This window comes from Grampus griseus, assembly GCF_964374135.1.
Source record: "Grampus griseus genome assembly, chromosome: 1".
Classification (NCBI taxonomy): domain Eukaryota; kingdom Metazoa; phylum Chordata; class Mammalia; order Artiodactyla; family Delphinidae; genus Grampus; species Grampus griseus.
This window is the reverse complement of record NC_139017.1, coordinates 42,690,183-42,714,665: the sequence shown is the minus strand read 5'-3', so window position 1 is coordinate 42,714,665 and position 24,483 is coordinate 42,690,183. Positions and strand designations below refer to the sequence as shown.

At 41.8% G+C, this 24,483-nt stretch overlaps 1 protein-coding gene across 2 annotated transcripts in view; it reads right to left on the bottom strand.

Moving 5' to 3' along the window:
* The window catches only part of KCNH1 (potassium voltage-gated channel subfamily H member 1), a gene marked incomplete at both ends in the record, with an annotated part of 411,965 nt that extends 404,672 nt beyond the window's left edge, over positions 1-7,293 (bottom strand). For both annotated transcript variants that reach the window (XM_082657054.1, XM_082657055.1), the window contains one exon: positions 7,215-7,293. In XM_082657054.1, coding sequence (XP_082513180.1) covers positions 7,215-7,293 — 79 coding nt within the window. The remainder of the gene's footprint in view (positions 1-7,214) is intronic.
* Positions 7,294-24,483: the final 17,190 nt, after the last annotated feature.

Genomic DNA, 24,483 nt, shown 5'->3' with positions numbered 1-24,483 from the left:
GTCTATGAAACCGAACCATAAGCTATTCTTGGCTTTTCATTTTAATTTGTCTTTGATTTTTTGATTCCTCCATGAAATCGGCACCCCTCCTTCAGTCATTTTGTTTTATTTCTTTCACTAAAATAAACATGTCATTCACCTCCTAGTCCCTTCTCACTTCCAGCTCACAATTCTTACACAATATGTCCGCAAGGCTTCTCAATTTAAGAAAATGAGTCTCCCAAACACAAACACACACACACACACACACACACACACACACTTGCATGTGTCCTTTGCACACAGTTCTAACTGTGCGAGTCTGTCGTATCATTTACCATTAAGGTGAGGGAATTCACACTGTAATAACATTTAAATACACAGTAGATAGTGAAGCCTCCCAAAGGACAAGGGCAAGTTCTGTTTTCATTTCATTTTGATCATGTACTCACTACTAACATCACCCTAAGTGACTCTGTTTTACTGGTTACTAGATTGTTTGGGCAATGCCATTATTAAGGAGAAAATAGCAAGTATTGGCAAGGGTATGTTGTGGAATGATGAAAACTCTCCTACACTGCTAGTGAGAGTGCACACCCAATATATGCCCAAAAGACATATTTGTAGCAAGAATATTTGTAGCATCAATAATAGCAAAAATCTGGTAACGACTCACACGTTGTTGGAGGAGGTCAGCGAGAGGACGTGACCGCTAGTTGACCCTTGAACCGGACTCAGGCAATCAGAGACTCCTCACCCCCTCCCCTGTCCTTGGAATGTACACTCTGCCCACCACTCCCACAGTAGGAGCGGTTCCAAGGAGAGAGGAAGGTGTTGTTGAGACCATGTAGACTGAATACCTGACTTAACCCAGTTAAGGCCTCTATTTAAACTTTCAGTTTTGGCAGGTGGGTGCAGAGATCTACTCGTCTTGCAGTGCCCACGACATGCCTGGTAAGTAAGTTCCCTTGCTTATTAAACCTGCCACCTACCAATCTGGAGTGGTCTGCCTCTTTCTTCCGTCTCTCCTTGCCATCTCTGTAAGGGGGCCAGTTTACAAAGCAACACGTGACCATCAACAGCAGAATGGATAAATACAATGTGTGGTACGGTCATACCATAAAGTACTATGCAGTGAAAATGAGCCGATGACAGTACATGCAACGACAGGGATGAATCTCCAACTGACAAAGGATCCGTGCTGTATGGTCCCACACATATAGAGCTCAAAAACAGACAAAAATAAACCGTAGTGTCCAGGAATGCAAAACAAGGTGGTAAAAATATGGGGGGAAATTATGAGGAAATTATGATCACCATAACAGAGTAACAGAGTTGGGAACAGGAAGGGTCCCAGGGATTCTGGAGAGCTGGCAAGATGTCACTTACGTGGCGACAGCACAGTATTTACTTTATACAAATGTGTTAAGCTGCACAAAATTATTTTGTGTGCTTTTTTATTATGGTATTAAACAATAAAAAAGGTTTTATAAAAACAAGGGAGAGGAATGGAGACAAGATAACTGTTATTAAACTACCGAAAAGATGGTTTTCAGGTGGAAAGAGGAGTGGGCTAGGTTTTGTTCCACAGGGCAGACTTGGAATGAGCAGTTTCTGTAAGAGGGCAGATTTTGGTGAGATCAGACAATGACGATAAAAAGAAAGAAGGAGGAAGGGAAGGAGGGAAGCAGGGAAGGGAGGGGAAGAAACCGGTTCACAATTACAGTTGCTTAAGAAAGAAAAGTGAATGGGAGGGATGCTCTGCAGAAGATTCAAACACTGGAAAAGGAATTGCAAAGTATGTCCCTTCAGACCTAAGATTCTGTGATTCTATTTCTCTTTCTCACCAGTTATAGGTGTAACCACTTAAAGAGAAAAAAACAACTACAAGCCTGGTCCAAATACCCTGAATGCATAAAGCATATCCTCACTTTACATAAAGGGCTTCTTTGAATAAATAACTAAAGTGTGTTTTAAATGTTCATTTACAAGCCATTAACTAACAAAAAATAAAGAGGAAGGGACGAATTGAGGAGCTTCAAGGTAATGCTGAAGAAACCAGTGCCAATGGAAGCCCAATCATAAATGAAGAGCTGGTGTTGGAAAGAGCGAAGCCAAAGATTCCATTTACCGCAGCGTTCCTCAAATGCATCTACTCTTTTATGACAGATTATTAAAATATATGGATTTTATAAAAATCACGGAGTTTAGAAACCTTGTTGCCTTACGTTAAATCACAAGGCTTCCTCCTCTCAATCCCCCAGCCAATGTCAGTCAATAGATTAAACTTGTGACTCTTTCAGAGAAAGACAGCTGAGCCAGGGTTGAAGGTCATCTTAGAACATATTACAAGAAAAAAACAAGTTCTGTTGAACTGGTAGTAATCCAGATTATCACCCATTGCCCACTCAGAGTAACAATGGATTTTAACCAGTGTTCTGTTTTATAAATATTCCCACGGCTCAGCCCCTCTCTGAGACACAACATTACCCGTGGCTCTCACCCTGTTTGCTAACTACTTAACATCAACAACCTGAACCAACTTAACTGTTACAAAAACACAGCTGATTTAGCAATCTGTAAATTACACATGTACATAAATCTGTGCCAGAATGTGTTGTGCTTCACTCCTGCTAACACGCTTGGGTTCTTAACTGGCACCTACCATTGTTTGATATAGGTTTCCGAACACTAAAACATATGTTCCGCCTAGAATGGGACCATTTAGGGTAATATTTTTGTAGTTTCCTGGCACGGAGGCCTGCCAGCCTTCCTAAGACAGATCTCTTTGCTTCAGTGAGCATTCTGACAGTAAGTGCCTACCGATTTAAGCAACCATCAAAAAATATTCTGGAATAACACTTTCCAACCATGAATATAAAGAGAAACAGGCTGGCTTTGCCTATGTGGCCATGAAGTCCATAGAAGGATCTGAAACGATCATAAGCAAAATCAAACCCCATCTAGGGTGCTAATTGTTCCTGCTGATTACTTACAACTATGCAAAAAAAAAAAAAAAGATAATTATCAAATCGCACCTTCAAATGGTTTCAGAATATATCAAAGAAAGTTAAACTAGATTTTAGTCCCACCAAGACCAGTAATCTTTTAAACTTTTTTCAAAATACAACGTCAGGTTTAAATAAGAGTTGCAGCCAGGTAACATTGTGGAATAGGGGCAGGATCCTTGGACCAAGATTCAATAGAATGTAACTTACTAAGGGTAAGGAGGATTTCTTGTTTTCCACTATATCCCCAGTGTCCAATAAGCATGCTCAATAAATCTTTGTTGAATGAACAAACCAGTAACAACTGCTGACTACTCCCTGAGCTGCCTCTAACTGCCTTTTTCTAACTCTGCCTCTTACTAACCAGCTGTAGGTAAATTACTTAACCTGAGGATTCTTAGTTCCTGAAATCCAAAATGGAGACACTGCATCTCCTTTGCTGGCTTATGAGTATCAAAGGGATGTTCCATGAAAAGGAACTTAATACCTTACAACGGGTGCACAGATAAGTGCCGTTATCCTCCCTATGGCTCCAGCTAAACCATTGACAAAGGTGAAAATATTGTCCTTCCTTGAAACAGAATTAGCTTCTCCTTTGCCCTATTATTGTGTTTGGATGTGGTGGCATGGCTGTTAGCCAAAATGGCTGCTGTTCCTGTTGTTATAACATTTTATTTAATCTCCACTGGGAAACTGTGCTCCTCTAGAGAAAATAATGGTAACACAAGGAAGGTCGTTTCATGGTGTACCATAAGGAACGTGATGCTGGGGTCAAGGAGCTTAGGGTCTCATCAGTTCTGCCCTTAAGTATTTGAGAAAGTGTACTTGCTTTCATTTCTTCATTTATACAATGATAGAGAAGGAAAGGCAGATGACAGAGCACCTAAGATCTGTCTCAGCTGACAGTCTGATGATTTCCCAGACACCAGATATTCAAATGCCCCAGAAAAAATCCAGTTCTATTATCCATTAGCATATAATGAGAGGTTTTTTTAAGGATGATAAAAACAGTTCCACAGGCTAAGTCATAATGGCTGGAGAAACAATGATGCTACAAGAAGGATGAATGATCCCCTCTAAAGAACTGCCTCAGGCACTGTCTGCCTGCCACTTTCAATAAGTCACTTAATATTATTGGGACTCAGTTTTTTGATCTGTAAAAGAGGAACAATAATACTGCATAGGGCCACTAGGAGAAAATACCCAATAAAATGATCAGAAAGTATTGCTATTTTGCTCTATTTACAATAGCCAGGACATGGAAGCAACATAAGTGTCCATTGACAGATGAATGGATAAAGAAGATGTGGCACATATATACAATGGAATATTACTCAGCCATAAAAAGAAATGAAATTGAGTTATTTGTAGTGAGGTGGATGGACCTAGAGTCTGTCATACAGAGTGAAGTAAGTCAGAAAGAAAAAAACAAATACCGTATGCTAACACATATATATGGAATCTAAAATAAAAAAAAAATAGGTTCTGAAGAACCTAGGGGCGGGACAGGAATAAAGATGAAGGCGTAGAGAATGGATTTGAGGACATGAGAAGGGGGAAGGGTAAGCTGGGATGAAGTGAAAGAGTGGCATGGACTTATATATACTACCAAATGTAAAACTGATAGCTAGTGGGAAGCAGCCGCATAGCACAGGGAGATCAGCTGGGCGCTTTGTGACCACCTAGAGGGGTGGGATAGGGAGGGTGGGAGGGAGACGCAAGAGGGAGGAGATATGGGGATATATGTATACATATAGCTGATTCACTTTGTTATAAAGCAGAAACTAACACACCACTGTAAGGCAATTATATTCCAATAAAGATAATAAATAAATAAAGTATTGCTATTTTAAGGTAAAATGCTATTTAAACACTTTAATGCCCCCCCCAAAAGGGGCTGGTGGATTTTAGGAGACAATCAATATTTTTAAATAGATTTTTTTCCATCACAGTAAAATAACATAATGCTTATAGATACTGTGATATTTCCAAGAGTCCAAATTGTTTTTTCTCTTTGGGTTCAGGAAATCCAATGAAAGGGGTCACTAAAAACTTAAATCCCACATTTCAAGATCACAGTCTTTCTGAAACAATAGATCATTTTAAATGTTCATCCACCTCTCCTCCCAAGATGTTTTGGTTTTGTTGTTGATGTTGTTTGGTTGGTTGGTTAATCAGAGTCCAGCTGTTGGAACTGGTGCTGAAATTAAAAGGCCAGTGCTAACAACGCTGCCAGGCACTTATTCTACTGACAGTCTATGCCTGCTTACAGTGGGGGGAAGGGGGGTGTCCAAGAAGATCAACTAAGCTAGAAGGTATTCTGCCTTCTCAGCTCCAGGATTTTTTGTAATTGTGTCAGCTCCAGAATTCATGGTTTTTATTATTTTATTGTGGTATTAGCTCCAGGATTCTTAAATTCCTCCAGCAAGCCTAAGGAACCTTGTGATTGCTACGTTTAAGATTCTCTTGCCAGTCTCTCCACTCAAAAACAGAATAAGGTAAATGTTAGATGCAGTTTCACCTCTAACTTAAAGAACACTGACTCTTCACTAAAACATGGAATTGTCATTGATATTTCTGAGAAAGTTTATGTCACTGGCAATGGGATCCCCAAATAGCAAGACTCTCTTCATCTCCCTCAACAGGCCAACAACAAAGCAATCACAGCAAATTAACTCTTAGATGGTGATTTTTACTTAAGCCACGAACAGCTTCAGCTTTTTCATGGCAGAAGGGTTCATTGTGGCTGTTCATGTAGTAATTATCATCCCCTTCCCTCCCCAGGTAATGGCTGTGACCTTGTTCTAAAAGCCACCTTAGTTTGAGTGAGGAAGTCCTTGAAAGGAAAGGTGATTGACCCAAAATTCTTCAAGTCACACGATAAATGATCATTTTTGTAAGTACTTGAATAATACATGACGATTTGCTATCCTAGTTGCTAAGTTTTTTATTATAAGATAAACTTAGATCACTTTTTAAATTAAAGAGTATTTCCTAGTAGCATAAGTCACTTTCATGCCCTTCCCCTGAATTCCTAACTAAATCCCAATAGAAGCACATAGTTTTAACACAAGCTCCTTAAGGCTCCGTAATGGTGATATTTACACATTTTTAAAGCCCATTTCCTGAGTTGGCTCTTCACCTCCTCCTAACAGAATGTCATCTGTCTCTGGAATGAGAGTGGTCCAGGAGCCTGTAAAGAGCATCTCTAGGCTTGTCCTCTTTCATTTTAGCCCTTTGATGAACGGGTGTGCATTGCACCTTCCAACTGCTGGGTTCCTGTTTGCTCTGTAAGTGCTTTCGCCAGGAAGCTTTGCTGTGGGTACTAAAGGCTTTTGAAATGTTTCCATTCCATCTCTGCTCCTGGGACTCTCGCCTCCCACCGCTTCATGCCGTCTTAAAGCCGCTAGGAAAGAGAGGATCTGGGAGCACTACCTTATTGAATAATAGATACATTTACAGATTTGGTGAGTTTGGGAATGTATAGGGGAGCAAGAATTATAGACATAAAACACTGCTGTGGTTTGGAAGAGAGGATCGACGACAGGTTTGTACCTGTGACCACTTGGCCAGCTCTGCACTTGTGCCCTCCACTTTCCACCAGGAAACCCTGCCCCTCAGGAGACTTCACTTAACCTCGGAGGGTTGGGTGGCTGAGGAGGTGGAATCGGGCAGCCTGCAGCCCGTCCCTAGGTTCCCACGTTCTTACATTCGTACTTTTCAGCTGCCTGGATAGAAGGTGGAAGCAGCCGCATCCGCCCATCCCTCGGGGGCCGGGACTCGGAGTCGCGGGTCTCTACTGGGGCTCTCTCCCGGTAGAGGCGGCGCCGTGGGGAACGGCCAGAGAACCCAGAGAGCCTAAGTGGAGGGGCGGGCAGTACCGATGGGGGAACGCGCTGCCGTTCCTAATGAGACCAGCTTCCCATCACTTTTCCCAGTACTTTGCTCATCAACTGTCACACTCCCTGCAGATGAGACCGAGAAGGTGCGAGAAAGGCCCAAAAAGCGACCCCAGGAGAGCTCTCCTCTTGGGATGGGGGCCCATCAGACCCCGCCCTGCCCTGCCCACCTCTCCTAGCCCCCGGGAGGCAGCCCCCAGCGCCCGCGCCGCGGCTCCCATCAGAGCCCCGGGCTTCTGCTGCATCTGCTGGCGCCGAGCGGCGGGAGGCGTCTGCAATAAAGGCACAGATAAAAAGCAGGGGTAACAAATCCGAATGCATCTCTTACCATTGGACCGCCGGACAATATTCTCCAGAAACGTGTTTTGCGGGGCCACCAGTCCCTTCCTGCCACCGGCCATGGTCATCCTCCCGGCAGCTCGGGGTCTGGGGGCGTCCCGGCGCAGCTTCTCAGGACAGCAGCAAGCTGGGCGCGGGGCCCGCGAGCGATCCCGGCTCGAAGCGCCCCATGCGCCCCACGGGGACCCGGCCGGGCAGGGGCGGCGGCTCCCACCGGCTGCCGCCCTAGCGCCCTCTTCGCGCCTCCCTCCCCGCGGCCCGCCTCGCACTGCACTCGCGCGGGGCTCGCCTCGCTGCAGCCGCCTCCGGGTGGGCGGAGGGAGCCGCCGCGCCCGGGCCCGCAGCGACCCCTACCGGGCGCGTGGCCCCCGACGGCCCGCTGGAGACCTAGCGGGGCGCTCCCGCAGCGGCTGGGAAGCCGAACGCGGCGGAGGGCCAAGGCTGGGCGGGCAGCGCCACCCTCTGGACACGGACGGGAAACGTGTTCAGAAAGCGTCTTGGGCTGGATGGAGAGGAGGACGGAGGAACAGCTGTCTCAGTGGGTTAATTCCCAACGATGTCGCACGGAGTCGAGGGGGAGCATGATGCTGTACCTCTCCTCGTTTGCTCCGTTTCAGGCAGGAGCCCTTGGAACCTCTAAGGCTCTTAGAACACCTTCCTGCTGGCCCCTAGGATTTCTTAGCCTCAGTTGTGAAAGTTGCCCCACATGGTTTCTGAAGCCAGTGGTTTGACCACTAATTAATGAAGCACTGTAAGCGGTCAGACTTGCAGAGTGACTGGGTGAGCTCCAGAAGAGCTGTCTTAGTTTGTTTTTAAAGATAACCAAAGGCAAAAATGCAGGCTCCAGACGTTTGACAAGTTTGCTTGCTGACTGACTTGATTTCCACTCTTATCCAGAGAATATTTTACTAAAAGACCAAGAAGATACATGTATATATACAGAACGTTTTTTTGTTTTTTTTTTTTAGCTGAAGCACAACCTGTTATGATCAGTGTGTGACGTTAGGACACAGGAACGGTGTGTCTGACAAACACATAAACAGGGGGGCTTCTCTCTGAGGGCAAATGCTGGGGGGCGGGCGGGCATGGGGGGGCAGCTTCCCCAGACATTTTACATCAATTAAAAAGCACAGCCTTGGCCTGATGGATGGGCCACCCTGATGAGGATGATGTGCTGGTCTTCACATCTGCCTCCTGTTATAAGAATCACATCAACCCAAGGTTTCTGGGCAGGAGCTCAGACATGTTTGTTCACCAGTTTGGGGAGATTTCTACCTGCACATAGGCTTTATCTGTCTTTTCACTATGTGTCCCCAGAGGGTGTGTGATCAGAGACTAAAGAAATGCCCCACAAAAAGAATGAGTTGATAGTATTCTAGTTAGTTCCAGGCTGGGGCAACCAACAGTCTACACAAGAATGCAAGAGGAAAATAACTGTGCAACCTCAGTTGTCTGGGTTAACCATCCTGACGCATCCTAATGTACTGCAGATACCATCTCAAGTTTATTCATCTCCAAAACAGAGGAACTAATTCTTGCCCAGCAATCTCTCAGAGTTGCTGTGAAGATCAAACGTAATTATGTAGGGGGCAACACTCTAAATTGTGAAGTACTACACCAAGGTCAGACGTCATCATTAGAGTGACTAAATAAATTGGGCCATTACAGACATCACCCTGTGTCTCATCTTGTGGAGACACAAAATAAACAAATGACGGCTGTTTGCAGAGTTAGGAAGGCTTGCATGGGCTTTGAAATCAGTAATGATACACTTCTTCCATAAGATAACATTCTACCCGGCACAGCTGTCACCAGCTCAAAGCTGTGATTTCTTAAACCCTAGCTCCGTCTAGTGGTTCTTTGTTCTATTACAAATGAGATAACAGTGTCGATGAGACCTTTGAAATGTATTGATGCTGAGTTGGTTCAGTGGTGTCTGCCCACTTCATTTGAATACATTCATTTGAATAAGGTTCTTAAGGTTATGTTATCTACTGCACAAACATGCCCAAGGGAAGACTTTTCATGATGATATTAAAAACCTATCAAGCAACTTCATAATCCTGCTTGTGAAATGAAGATAAAGAAAAGAATTGGGGGGGGGGGAGCTATCAGAGAGAATTAATAAAATTTCTCAGATTTTAATGAGCTCTCATGTTTCAGGGCTCGAGTATAAAGGAAACAGATTATAGTCATTTGAGGTGAGAGATGTTAAAGCCTTGGTATGCTACCTGATAAGAAAAAGAAACAAGGAGATATCTTCCATTTTAATTTCAGATGTGCTACTCCAGTGGCTCTCTGCGTGCTCTGTGTGTGTGTGTGTGTGTGTGTGTGTGTGTATTGGCACCATTTTGAATGAAATAATTTTTAGTGGCACACTCAAACAGATTAAAAGACTTAACACTTAAAAAGTCAGCAATCTTTAACCACCATCACTACTCAGTTTGAGGATATCTCACAGCATCTACAAAAGCACATCCTCTGTTCCCCCATTCCCTTGGCCTACCCTCAACACTGTCTGACTGTGGGAATAAAGCTGTGTTCTGCCCTGTCCAGGTTCTCTTTGATATTTGTAGGCCTAGGTTGCACGTGTTCAGTAAACACAACATCTTTTTTTTTATTTTAAATTGGAGTATAGCCGATTAACATTGTTGTGATAGTTACAGGTGCATAGCAAAGCGACTCAGCCATACATATACATGTATCCATTTTCCCCCAGACTCCCCTCCCATCCAGGCTGCCATATTACATTGAGCAGAGTTCCCTGTGCTATACAGTAGCTCTTTGTTGGGTAAACATACCATCTTTGTTGGGGCTGGCTTGACAGTACCATATACTATGCTTCTTACCTCTTACTTCCCACCTTCTGTTACCTACTCTGTATTCAATTCCAGGAGCTGCTCAGCTTAAAAGTTCTGAGATCTAGCACTATAATGTAGGAAACTCAGCTAGAACAAACTTTAATCTTACAAATTGGTCAAAATTGGTAACACCTTTATAATAGATCCACAATACACCACTGTGCCTCAGCAAAGAGCCTCTGTATTTTCACATAACAGGCAAAGCCACTTTTCATTCAAAGGGACAGCTTTAAGTACCTGGGACCAGAGTTCCAATTAAACTGCCTCCGTCCCTCCCTGCAGAAATTGGGTTCTATCTGTCTAGAACTTCTACCAAGGGCAATACAGAGTATGAAATGAAAACTTCTAAAATTTTACACCAATGTCTGTAGCCAGTGTCTCAGTGGTCCTCCTCTCCTATACCCTCAGTATTGCAGTTACCCCTCGATTATAACACATGGTTATGTCTGTATCATACAATAGATGGCAAGCTCCCTGAAACACAGATGAACTTTATCAATCTCTGTTCTCATAAATATAATTAAGCCATGGTGTAATTTGTGACTTCACAAAATGAGTTCATAATGATGAAGGTATAACGCTACAGAGAGAGCATGGAGATAGAGCTCTACAGACTGGCTGGGAAAAGATTCCAGGAGAGGACAGAAAAATCTCAAAGCACAACAACAAAATCTATCAAATGAAGAGGAAGGCAATGTTACACACCAGAGGAGGCAGATGGCATCATACAAAGACAGGAATTACATTGTTTTTCTTTTATTAAGACCACAAGATATAGGTGACATATTTCAGAAAGCCAAGAACCCCTCAGACATAGGAGAGAGCTGAGTCCTGGAAGTCCTGGGAGCCAGAATGGCAAGCAGTGGTGCTTCCTCATCAGAAAACTAGTAGCATTATTAGGAGAAACTGAACCTAGAGATGATTTCACCTACCCGGCCACCATGAGTGAAATATCTAAAGTGTGGGGGGGGGGGATAGGCAGTATGGGAAATTTCAGCTTCTATAACCCAATGACTGACTTATTATTTATTATATGTAATTTCGCTTCTCAAAATGTATTTTCTAATAGACATATAGGAAGTGTTGGGCAGGCCATATCCATTGGAAAGATCTATTCTGTATTATAGATATCTACTCCCCACCCTGTTCCCACCAAGTGCTGGGAAAAAGATGAGAATCTGCCTCAATAAGAATCATAGTCCATGAATATAATTGACTGCAGGGAAAATATGCACTAATGTGTGTGTGACACTCAACTGCGGCTAACCTAATAGGCCTTTTTAAATGTTTGTCAAACTGGGTTATATCCTTCTAAATGCCCAAAGCTATTATCCTTCTTTCTCATTTCCTCTTATCAAAAGAGAACAGGATCTTTTACCTCATCCTTCTCCTGAAAAATAATGAAAAGCCATTTACAACAGTCTCATTTTATTATAACAAACATCTGCTTGGAGTCTAGTGTACACCAGACACTGGACTAGGTTCTAAGGAAGAAAAGATGGTTATGAATGGCACCTGCCCTCACAAAGCTCGGTAAACACTTAGTGAGCTCTTAGCTTCTTTATGATTTCTCTACTTTCAGCTACTTTCCTCTCTCAGTTGTGTCCTCCAAATCTTGCCGTCATTGTCCACAAACTACATTTCAGCTTGATCTCTTCACTAAAGACTTTCCTGCGTTCTCTTCACTGAGACTTGGCTCTCCCCGAAGGGCTTCGAGTCCCACAGACCCTACTCCTTTGGAAGATATTCATCTGCCATAGCCCATGTACCTAGAAGCCAGAAGTTGAGATGAGAACTCATCCAGTTCCTCACTACCATATCCAAACCACTATTCTACATTCACATAAAATTTCTCCTTTGAAGTTCATGATCAATAAAAATAACTCTTTTCCTCTTCACTTCTTTAAATATATTTAAGGAAAATTGTATTCCATTTTGAAAAGGTTGAGGTGCCTGAGAGACATTGCAGAGAAATATCAAGTAGGCAGTTGGTTGCACAGGTGCAGAGCCCAAGAGAAACATCTGGATGGAGCCAGAGATTGAAAATCACCAGGTTATAACCTTCAAAAGAGAGTGAAAAGGAACAACCTGGAAGTGGGGAGAACTGGGAGAAGCCATTTCATAGAAGGTCAGAGGGCGAGGATCTTTAAATGGGAAGCGTAAAGAACACAATCATATGCTGTGTGCTATAAAACTGGAAAATGTCCACCAAATAGAATGGTTAATTGGTCATTTGAGACCTTAGTAGAAGCATTTTCAATGGAATAGTGGGGTTTGTCCACATTACAATGGGTTTAAAGAATAATTAGAAAGTTACAATCCAGATAGGGACTGAGCTAGTAAGTATTGCCTTTCTACCCCAAACATATAGAAATGCCAAATAAATTGTTTTTAAGCTTATCTTTAATATATAGCCAAGATCAAAAGCAAATAGGGGGAAATTTCAGAGGTCAAAAATAGGAAGGAATCCATAGCAGTTGGTGGGAATACAGGGGGTAGAACAGGGGAGTGTAACCCCAAAGAAATGCTCCTTAGCGTCTGCAGTTTTAGTATTTGTGTGATGATGTCAGCTGAGGACACAGGCCCCATTCATGGTGGGGAAACTGGAACTGAATCCCTGATGGACTCAGGAACCTGGAAAAATAGAACCTACCAGCCCAAGCTCTCAGCTGGTCCAGAACATGGGTGGAAACTGTTAACCTTCACAAATCAGAACCCCTTGACCAAGTTTCCCACATATGTGGGATAGAATTGTCCCAGCTACCCTCACAGTGTGGGAATTTTGTGCCAAGAAATTTATACAGAAATGTCACATGACCCTGTCAGAAGCCAGTAAGAAACTGCCCTGATAGGAAAAACTTATACCAACCAGTACACTTTAAGGTTCAACTGATAAAAATTACCCCCAATAGTAAGCATACAGACATAATTACAAATTACACCAAAAATAATTCTACACTGTAAATGAGGTCAAATTAAAAATTGGAGAAAACGACAACTGAGGAACAATGCTGACTGGAGCAAGTTGAAAGAGACTTTAAGATGCATATTTTAAATATTCAGAAAATAAGAAAGAAATGTAATCCTTAAGGTGAAAACAAGACACTATGACAAAAAATAAAAAACAGGCAGAGTTTGAAAAAAATAAAGAAAATTTAAAATATTCACAGAAATTAAAAACTCCCCTGGGTACTTTAAACAGTAGTCTAGATCCAACTAACTGAAAAGGAAATCACACAGAACGTAGCCTAGAGAAATAAATAGATGGGAAATGTAAATGATAAGTGGATGGAGTGAAAGGCTCAAACATAGGTCTGAAAAGAACTCCCTAAGGAATAAAAACATAGATAGGGAAGAAGCAACATTCAAATGGATAATGAGAATAAATTTTCCAGAATTAAAGAAATCAAATATCTCACAATTAAAGAAATTCTCAAATTGAAAAGGCAGGATATATGAAAACAAACAACAAATTGGATTTGTTCAAGATGGCAGAGTAGAAGGACGTGCTCTCACTCCCTCTTGCGAGAGCACCACAATCACAAGTAACTGCTGAACAATCATCAACAGGAACACACTGGAACTCAACAAAAAAAGATACCCCACATCCAAAGACAAAGGAGAAGCCACAATGAGACGGTAGGAGGGGTGCAATCACAATAAAATCAAATCCCATAACTGCTGAGTGTGTGACTCACAAACTGGAGAACACTTATACCACAGAAGTCCACCCACTGGAGTGAAGGTTCTGAGCCCCACGTCAGGTTTCCCAAACTGGGGGTCTGGCAATGGGAGGAGGAATTCCTACAGAATCAGACTTTGAAGTCTAGTGGGATTTGATTGCAGGACTTCGACAGGACTGGGGGAAACAAAGACTCCACTCTTGGAGGGCACACAAAGTAGTGTGCACATGGGGAGCCAGGGGAAGGAGCAGTGACCCCATAGGAGACTGAGCCAGACCTACCTGCTAGTGTTGGAGGGTCTCCTGCAGAGGCGGGGGGGTGGCTGTGGCTCACCGTGGGGACAAGAACACTGGCAGCAGAAGTTCTGGGAAGTACTCTTTGGTGTGAGCCCTCCCAGAGTCTGCCATTAGCCCCACCAAAGAGCCCAGGTAGGCTTCAGTGTTCGGTCGCCTCTGGCCAAACAAACAAAAGGGAGGGAACCCAGCCCCACCCATCAGCAGTCAAGCGGATTAAAGTTTTACTGAGCTCTGCCCACCAGAGCAACAACAACCAGCTCTACCCATCACCAGTCCCTCCCTTCAGGAAACTTGCACAAGCCTCTTAGATAGCCTCATCCACCAGAGAGCAGAGAGCAGAAGCAAGAAGAACTACAATCCTGCAGCCTGTGGAACAAAAACCACATTCACAAAAAGACAGACAAGATGAAAAGGCAGAGAGCTATGTACCAGACGAAGGAACAAGATAAAACCTCAGAAAAACAACTAAATGAAGTGGAGATACACAACCTTCCAGAAAAAGAATTCAGAATAATGATAGTGAAGATGATCCAGGACCTCGGAAAAAGAATGGAGGCAAAGATCGAGAAGATGAAACAAATGTTTAAGAAAGACCTAGAAGAATTAAAGAACAAACAAACAGAGATGAACAATACAATAACTGAAATGAAAACTACACTAGAAGGAATCAATGGCAGAATAACTGAGGCAGAAGAACGGATAAGTGGCCTGGAAAACAGAATGATGGAATTCACTGCTGCGGAACAGAATAAAGAAAAAAGAATGTAAAGAAATGAAGACAGCCTAAGAGACCTCTGGGACAACATTAAATGCAACAACATGCACATTATAGGGGTCCCAGAAGGAGAAGAGAGAGAGAAAGGACCCAAGAAAATATTTGAAGAGATTATAGTCAAAACCTCCCCTAACATGGGAAAGGAAATAGCCACCAGTCCAGGAAGCACAGAGATCACATATAGGATAAACCCAAGGAGAAACACATGAAGACACAAGGTAATCAAATTGGCAAAAATTAAAGACAAAGAAAAATTCTTGGAAACAGCAAGGGAAAAACAACAAATAACATACAAGGGAACTCCCATAAGGTTAACAGCTGATTTCTCAGCAGAAACTCTACAAGCCATAAAGGAGTGGCATGATATACTTAAAGTGATGAAAGGGAAGAACCAACAGCCAAGATTACTCTACCCCAGAAGGATCTCATTCAGATTCGATGGAGAAATGAAAAGCTTTACAGACAAGCAAAAGCTAAGAGAATTCAGCACCACCAAACCAGCTCTACAACAAACACTAAAGGAACTTCTCTAAGTGAGAAACACAAGAGGAAAAAAAGACCTACAAAAACAAACGCAAAACAATTGAGAAAATGGTGATAGGAACACACATATAGATAATTACCATTAACGTGAATAGAATAAATGCTCCAACCAAAAGACACAGGCTAGCTGAATGGATACAAAAACAAGACCCATATATATGCTGTCTACAAGAGACCCACTTCAGATCTAGGGACACATACAGACTGAGTGTGAGGGGATGGAAAAAGATATTCTATGCAAATGGAAATCAAAAGAAACATGGAGGGGCTTCCCTGGTGGCGTAGTGGTTGAGAGTCCGCCTGCCAATGCAGGGGACGTAGGTTCGTGCTCTGGTCCAGGAAGATCCCACATGCCGTGGAATGGCTGGGCCCATGAGCCATGGCCGCTGAGCCTGCGCATCTGGAGCCTGTGCTCTGCAATGGGAGAGGCCACAACAGTGAGAGGCCTGCGTACCGCAAAAAAAAAAAAAGAAAAAAAGAAACATGGAGTAGCAATACTCATATCAGATAAAATAGACTTTAAAATAAAGAATGTTACAAGAGACAAGGAAGGACACTACATGATGATCAAGGGATCACCAAAGAAGATATAACAATTATAAATATATATGCACCCAACAGAGGAGCACCTCAATACATAAGGCAACTGCTAACAGCTACAAAAGAGGAAATCGACAGTAACACAGTAATAGTGGAGGACTTTAACACCTCACTTACACCAATGGACAGATCATCCAAACAGAAAATTAATAAGGAAACACAAGATTTAAAGGACACAATAGACTAGATGGATTTAATTGATATTTATAGGACATTCCATCCACAAACAGCAGATTACACTTTCTTCTCAAGTGCACATGGAACATTCTCCACGATAGATTGCATCTCGGGGCACAAATAAGCCTCAGTAAATTTAAAAAAACTGAAATCATATCAAGCATCTTTTCTGACCACAACACTATGAGATTAGAAATGAATTACAGGGAAAAACGTAAAAAACACAAACACATGGAGGCTAAACAATAGGTTGCTAAATAACCAAGAGATCACTGAAGAAATCAAAGAGGAAATCAAAAGACACCTGGAGACAAATGACAATGAAAACACCACTATCCAAAACCTATGGGATGCAGCAAAAGCAGTTCTAAGAGGGAAGATTACAGCTATACAAGCCTACCTCAAAAAAAAAGAAAAAGCTGAAGTAAACAATCTAAACTTACACCTAAAGGAACTAGAGAAAGAAGAACAAACAAAACCCAAAGTTAGTAGAAGGAAACAAATCATAAAGATCAGAGCAGAAATAAATGAAATTGAAGCAAAGAAAACAATAGTAAAAATCAATAAAACTAAAAGCTGGTTCTTGGAGAAGATAAAATTGATAAACCATTAGCCAGACTCATCAAGAAAAAGAGGGAGAGGACTCAAGTCAATGAAATTAGAAATGAAAAAAGAGAAGTTACAACAGGCACTGCAGAAATACAAAGCATCCTAAGAGACTACTACAAGCAACTCTATGCCAATAAAATTGACAACCCGGAAGAAATGGGCAAATTCTTAGAAAGGTATAACCTTCCAACACTGAACAAGGAAGAAATAGAAAATATAAACAGACCAATCACAAGAAATGAAATTGAAAGTGTGATTAAAAATCTTCCAACAAACAAAAGTCCAGGACCAGATGGCTTCACAGGTGAATTCTATCAAACATTTAGAGAAGAGCTAACACTCATCCTTCTCAAACTCTTCCAAAAAATTGCAGAGGAAGGAACACTCCCAAACTCATTCTATGAGGCCACCATCACACTGATATCAAAACCAGACAAAGATACTACAAAAAAAAGAAAATTACAGACCAATATCACTCATGAATATAGATGCAAAAATCCTCAACAAAATACTAGCAAACAGAATCCAACAACATATTAAAAGGATCATACATCATGATCAAGGGTGGGTTTTATCCCAGGGATGCAAGGATTCTTCAATATACGGAAATCAATCAATGTGATACACCATATTAACAAATTGAAGAATAAAAACCATACGATCATCTCAATAGATGCAGAAAAAGCTTTCGACAAAATTCACCACCAATTTTTGATAAAAACTCTCCAGAAAGTGGGCATAGTGGGAACCTACCTCAACATAATAAAGGCCATATATGACAAACCCACAGCAAACATCATTTTCAATGGTGAAAAACTGAAAGCATTTCCTCTAAGATCAGGAACAAGACAAGGATGTCCACTCTCACTCCTATTATTCAACATAGCTTTGGAAGTCCTAGTCACGGCAATCAGAGAAGAAAAAGAAATAAAAGGAATACAAATTGGAAAAGAAGAAGTAAAACTGTCACTGCAGATGACATGATACTATACATAGAGAATCCTAAAGATGCCACCAGAAAACTACTAGAGTTAATCAATGAATCTGGTAAGGTTGTAGGATAAAAAATTAATGCACAGAAATCTCTTGCATTCTTATACACTAATGATGAAAAATCTGAAAGAGAAATTAAGGAAACACTCCCATTTACACTGCAACAAAAAGAATAAAATAACTAGGAATAAACCTACCTAAGGAGACAAAAGACCTGTATGCAGAAAATTATAAGATACTGATGAAAGAAATTAAAGATGATACAAACAGATGGAGAGATATACCATGTTCTGGGATTGGAAGAATGAATATTGTGAAAATGACTATACTACCCAAAGCAATCTAGAGGTTCAATGCAATTCCTCTAATTACCAATGGCATTTTTAAAAGAACCAAAACAAAAATCTTAAAATTTGTATGGAGACACAAAAGACCCCAAATAGCCAAAGCAGTCTTGAGCGAAAAAAACGGAGCTGGAGGAATCAGAATCCCTGACTTCAGACTATACTACAAAGCTACAGTAATCAAGACAATATGGTACTGGCACAAAAACAGAAATATAAATCAATGGAACAGGATAGAAAGCCCAGAGATAAACCCATGCACCTATGGTTGACTAATCTGTGACAAAGGAGACAAGGATATACAATGGAGAAAAGATATTCTCTTCAATATGTGGTGCTGGGAAAACTGGACAGCTACATGGAAAAAAATGAAATTAGAACACTCCCTAACACCATACACAAAAATAAACTCAAAGTGGATTAGAGACCGGAATGTAAGACCGGACACTATAAAACTCTTATAGGAAAACATAGGAAGAACACTCTTTGACATAAATCACAGCAAGATCTTTTTTGAACCACCTCCTAGAGTAATGGAAATAAAAATAAACAAATGGGACCTAATGAAACTTAAAATCTTTTGCACAGCAAAGGGAACTACAAACAAGACGAAAAGACAACCCTCAGAATGGGAGAAAATACTTGCGAATGAATCAATGGACAAAGGATCAATCTCCAAAATATATAAACAGCTCATGCAGTTCAATATTAAAAAAACAAAGGACCCAGTCAAAAAATGGGCAGAAGACCTAAATAGACATTTCTCCAGAGAAGACATACAGATGGCCAAGAAGCACATGAAAAGCTGCTCAACATCACTAATTATTAGGGAAATGCAAATCAAAACTACAGTGAGGTATCACCTCACACCAGTTAGAATGGGCATCATCAGAAAACCTACAAACAACAAATGCTGGAGAGGGTGTGGAGAAAAGGGAACCCTCTTGCACCGTTGGTGGGAATGTAAATTGATACAGCCACTATGGAGAACAGTATGGAGGTTCCTTAGAAAACTAAAAATAGAACTACCCCATGACCCAGGAATCCCACTCCTACGCATATACCCAGAGAAAAGCATAATTCAAAAAGACGCATGCACCCCAATGTTTATTGCAGCACTATTTACAATAGCCAGGACATGGAAGCAACCTAAATGTCCATCGACAGAGGAATGGATAAAGAAGATGTGGTACATATATACAATGGAAATTACTCAGTCATGAAAAGGAACGAAATTGGGTCATTTGTAGAGACGTGGGTGGATCTAGAGACTGTCATACAGACTGAAGTAAGTCAGAAAGAGAAAAACAAATATCGTATATTAATGCATATATGTGGAATCTAGAAAAGTGGTACAGATGAACCGGTTTGCAGGGCAGAAATTGAGACACAGATGTAGAGAACAAACGTATGGACACCAAGGGGGGAAAGTGGTGGGGTGGGATGGTGGTGTGATGAATTTGGAGATTGTGGTTTAGCCTCCATGTGTTTCTGTTTTTTACAGGTTGTTTTCCTGTAATTGATTTCTAATCTCATAGTGTTGTGGTTGGAAAAGATGCTTGATATGATTTCAATTTTCTTAAAATTACCAAGGCTTGATATGTGACCCAAGATGTGATCTATCTTGGAGAATGTTCTGTGTGTACTTGAAAAGAAGGGGTATTCTGCTGCTTTCAGATGGAATGTCCTATAAATATCAATTAAGTCTATCTGGTGTATTGTGTCATTTAAAGCTTGTGTTTCCTTATTAATTTTCTGTCTGGATGATCTATCCACTGGTGTAAGTGGAGTGTTAAAGTTCTCCACTATTACTATGTTACTGTTGATTTCCCCTTTTATGGCTGTTAGCATTTGCCTTATGTATTGAGGTGGTCCTATGTTGGGTGCATAAATATTTATCATTGTTATATCTTCTTCTTGGATTGATCCTTTGATCATTATCTGCCTTGTCTCTTGTAATAGTCTTTATTTTAAAGTCTATTTTGTCTTATATGAGAATTGCTACTCCAGCTTTCTTTTGATTTCCATTTGCATGAGATATATTTTTCCATCCCCTCACTTTCAGTCTGTACGTGTCCCTAGGTCTGAAGTGGGTCTCTTGTAGACAGCAATATATATGGGTCTTGTTTTGTATCTGTTCAGCCAGTTTGTGTCTCTTGGTTGGAGCACTTAATCCATTTACATTTAAGGTGATTATCGATATGTATGTTCCTATTACCATTTTCTCAATTGTTTTGGATTTGTTTCTGTGAGTCTTTTTCGTCTCTTGTATTTCTCACCTAGAGAAGTTCCTTTAGTGTTTGTTGTAGAGCTGGTTTGGTGATGCTGAATTCTCTTAGCTTTTGCTTGTCTGTAAAGCTTTTGATTTCTCTGTCGACTCTGAATGAGAGCCTTGCTGGGTAGAATAATCTTCGTTGTAGTTTTTTCCCTTTCATCACTTTAAACATGTCCTGACACTCCCTTCTGGCCTGCAGAGTTTCTGCTGAAAAATTATCTGATAACCTTGTAGGGATTCTCTTGTGTGTTATTTGTTGCTGTTCCCTTGCTGCTTTTAATTTTTTTTCTTTGTATTTAATTTTTGTTAGTTTGATTAATGTGTGTCTTGGCATGTTTCTCCTTGGGTTTATCCTGTATGGAACTCTCTGTGCTTCCTGGACTGATTATTTCCTTTCCCATGTCAGGGAAGTTTTCAACTATCATCTCTTCTAATGTTTTCTCAGACACTTTCTTTTTCGCTTCTTCTTCTGGGACCCCTATAATTCGAATGTTGGTGCATTTAATGTTGTCCCAGAGGTCTCTGAGACTCTCCTCATTTCTTTTCATTCTTTTTTCTTTATTCTGTTCCATGGCTGTTATTTCCACCATCCTATCTTCCAGCTCACTTATCCTTTTTTTGCCTCAGTTATTCTATTGATTCCTTCTAGTGTATGTTTCATTTCAGTTATTGTGTTGTTCTTCACTGATTGTTCTTTAGTTCTTCTAGGTCCTTGTTAAACATTTCTTCTATCTTCTTGATCCATGCTTCCATTCTATTTCTGAGATCTTGGATCATCTTTACTATCATTACTCTGAATTCTTTTTCAGGTAGATTGCCTATTTCCTCTTCATTTATTTGGTCTTGTGGGTTTTTACCTTACTCCTTCACCTGCAACATATTTCTCTGTTGTCTCATTTTGTCTAACTCACTGTGTTTATGGTCCCTTTACACAGACTTCAGGGTTGTAGTTCCTCTTGCTCTGTTGTCTGGTCCCTGGTGGTTGAGATTGGTCCAGGGGCTTGTGTCAGCTTCCTGGTGGGAGGGACTGGTGCCTGCACACTCTGGTTGGTAGAGCTGAGTCTTTTCCCTCTGATGGACAGGGACCAGAGACTGGGGCACACTCGCTCTGGTGGGAGTCCCTCCCAGTGCCCATGGAGGCAGGGGTTGGCATGTGGGGGTACTGGCGGCCCTGCCCCTTGCGCACCACTTGACCACAGTGTCTCATTTCCTAGGCAGACCACACTTCCTCTAGGGGCATTCCTGGCCACAGAGCTCCTCACTCGTATCCCCTCTGTTGTATCCACACAGCCAACAGTGGTCTCCCCAGATCTGTTCTCCTAACCCCACGCTTTAGCACTTAGCTCCCACCAGCACTGGTGGATTCCTGTCTCAGGCAGAGGCATCAAAACAACCAATATTTATTATCTCACTGTTTACATGAGTCAGGAATCCAGATCCTGGGTGTTTTGGTACAGGGTTTCTCGTGAGACTGCAGTCGTGCTGTTGGCTAGGCCTGTGGTCTCATCTGAAGTTTCAGCTGGCAGAGGATCTCTTTCCAAGCCCCGTCAAGACTTTCTGGCAAGATTTAATTCTTCACAGGTGTTAGCCAGAAGCTACTTTGTCAGTCCTTGACATGTGAGCCTGTCCATAAGGTGGCTCACAACACAGCAGCTGGCTTCCCTCAGAATGGCTGAGTGAGAGAGCACAAGTGGATGCCCAAGATGGAAGCCACAGCATTTCTGTGACCTAATCTAAGCGCATCCCTCCTCTTCTTCACAGCTGATCTGTAAAGAATTGCCTAAACTCACTACTTCCATTTCCTCCTATTCTTTTCTCCATCCAATCCACCTCCCTTCCCTCCCATCACTCTGCGGAAATGGTCCTCACTAAAGTCACTAGTGACTTCCATGTCACTACAGTCAATGAACACTTCTCTGTCCTCATAGTACTGGGCCTCTTGGTGGCACTTTTTCCTTGGCTTCTGTGATGCCATATGACTGATTTTCCTCCTGTGTCTCTGTAGTGGTATTATTCATATTTAGGGTTTCCTAGCATCTTTCAAACACATTCTATATTGTGTTCATTTCCTTCATTATGAGTCCTAACTCCCAAAGCAAAGACAGCGGCTTGGCTTGCCAGCCTCCCTTGCGACCAAGTGGAAGCATGTGACATAAGTCCCACTACTTACTGCATTCACATGAGACTTGGAATTAGAAGAAAATGACAGGAAAGCAAGTCAAACTCATTTTGCTTGTGTAGGTTGTTGTGAGGATTCAATTTGATAATATAGAGGGAGCAATTAGAGCAGTGCCTGGCACCGTACAAGCACTGTGGAAGTGTTAGCTATTATTATTCTTAAGGGAACAATGGTGGCTTCTGACAGTCTTTGGGGGTATAGTAAACTTTCTTAGTTATCCTAAAAGAAAAGAGTTAGAGCTCATTACCCTATTGTATGCAGTTTCAAATAATGCAAAAGAATGTTTAAAAGAGTCCTAAATAAAAAAGTCTTAATATCAACTTATATCAGTGAAATATCTTCATCAAATATAATATACACAAAACCATCTGAGGATCTGTTATCATGGCTATATTGCTGGTGAAGATCATGGACAGATCAACAAATAAAGAAACAGGTCACGAAGTTTGACATGATCTATAGGGAGCTGGAAGATTCGGTGTGATTTCAATAGTGGTATGAAATGCTAAATCAACATTTCTGGGTGTGGTCAACTGCAGAAAAATGTGACCAGTCTTCACATGTGGAATTTATTCCCTTAGGAATTAAAAAAAAGGAAAGGGAGGTGGGAGGGATGCTTTGGACTAAGGGGCAGAAATTAACTCAGTTACTCAGAAACAAGGACTCCCCCACTAACTCCCCCTAAACCCACCAAGGTTTGGGATTACACATGACTGTAAATCGTGTAAAACAAGAAGAATCCCTTTTTGAATGGATCACTACATTGCAAGGCTAAAGAGCTGAGTGATACAAGTAATTTTATATACGCTGCACATCTTCAAAATGGACATGCGTATTATCTGCTTCACTTGGTTGTGATGAGGATTAAATACATTAATCAACGTAAAGCACTGAGAGCAATATCTGGCACTCCATTGTCCACTTGTTTGTTGATTTGTTTTTGGTCATACACTTTATGCCCTGCCTTTCCCTTTTAGTTTTCTAAAAATAATTTATGCAGCTAAACTGCCTATAATTCAGGGGGATGGAAGAGGGACACTGCATGAGAAGAGAAAGAAGGAAAACCATGAATTCTGGGAGTTTATCTTTGAAGCTAAAGTCCCCCACCACCACCACCACCACCTTTCCAGAAGTTGTAGCAGAGGCCGCCTAAGAGAAGCAGTGGGCAGAAGCCTTGAGGGTGCCTACTGATGACAACATGCTTAAGGGGAGAGCTACCCACCTCAGCCTGGCTTTCCACCCACCCTTGTGTCTGCCTCAGGTAGTGCCTTCCTCCCCCACCCCAGGCTAGGGATCCTCAGTCCGCCCAGCCTTGTGAGCAGCAGTTTTTATAGCCTGAATCACAAAAATGACTCTAACTGCACCCAAAATCCTGGAGAGCAGCATAAGACCTCCCTCTCTGTGCCTAACTCAGGGCACAATTCAGAAATGAAAATCCAACTGAGTAGTAATTTCTGTTTGTGCCTTTAAGTCACTGGGAAATCATTGTGATTCTCTTTAGATAGCTTTGGTTTGTTTACATAACACAAGTTCTTGCTCTCACAAGATTTCACTCTCGCCAGCATGGGGTCTACTTTCCTCTGCTCTTCAAATGCCACTTTGATTACTCACTGTGGCCCTCCTTCTCTGAATATACTATCTCAGCATGAACAGGCCCACTCTGTGGCTACTTAGTAAGTCACTTAGTAAATTATCTTTTAGTAAGAACTGATGCCAAAACCTCAGCCTCTATGCACAGGTGCTGAATCAAATCTCGGAGACAGAGTTTTGGGTGAAGTAGAAAAGAACAGCTTTATTGTTTTGCCAGGGGGGAACACAAAGGGGGACACAGCAGGCTGGGGCCTCAAAATCTGGGTGTCCCAACCAGGGAGGTTTTGGTGAGGAGTTTTATAACAGTGGCTCAAGGGTGGAGTTGCTAATAAG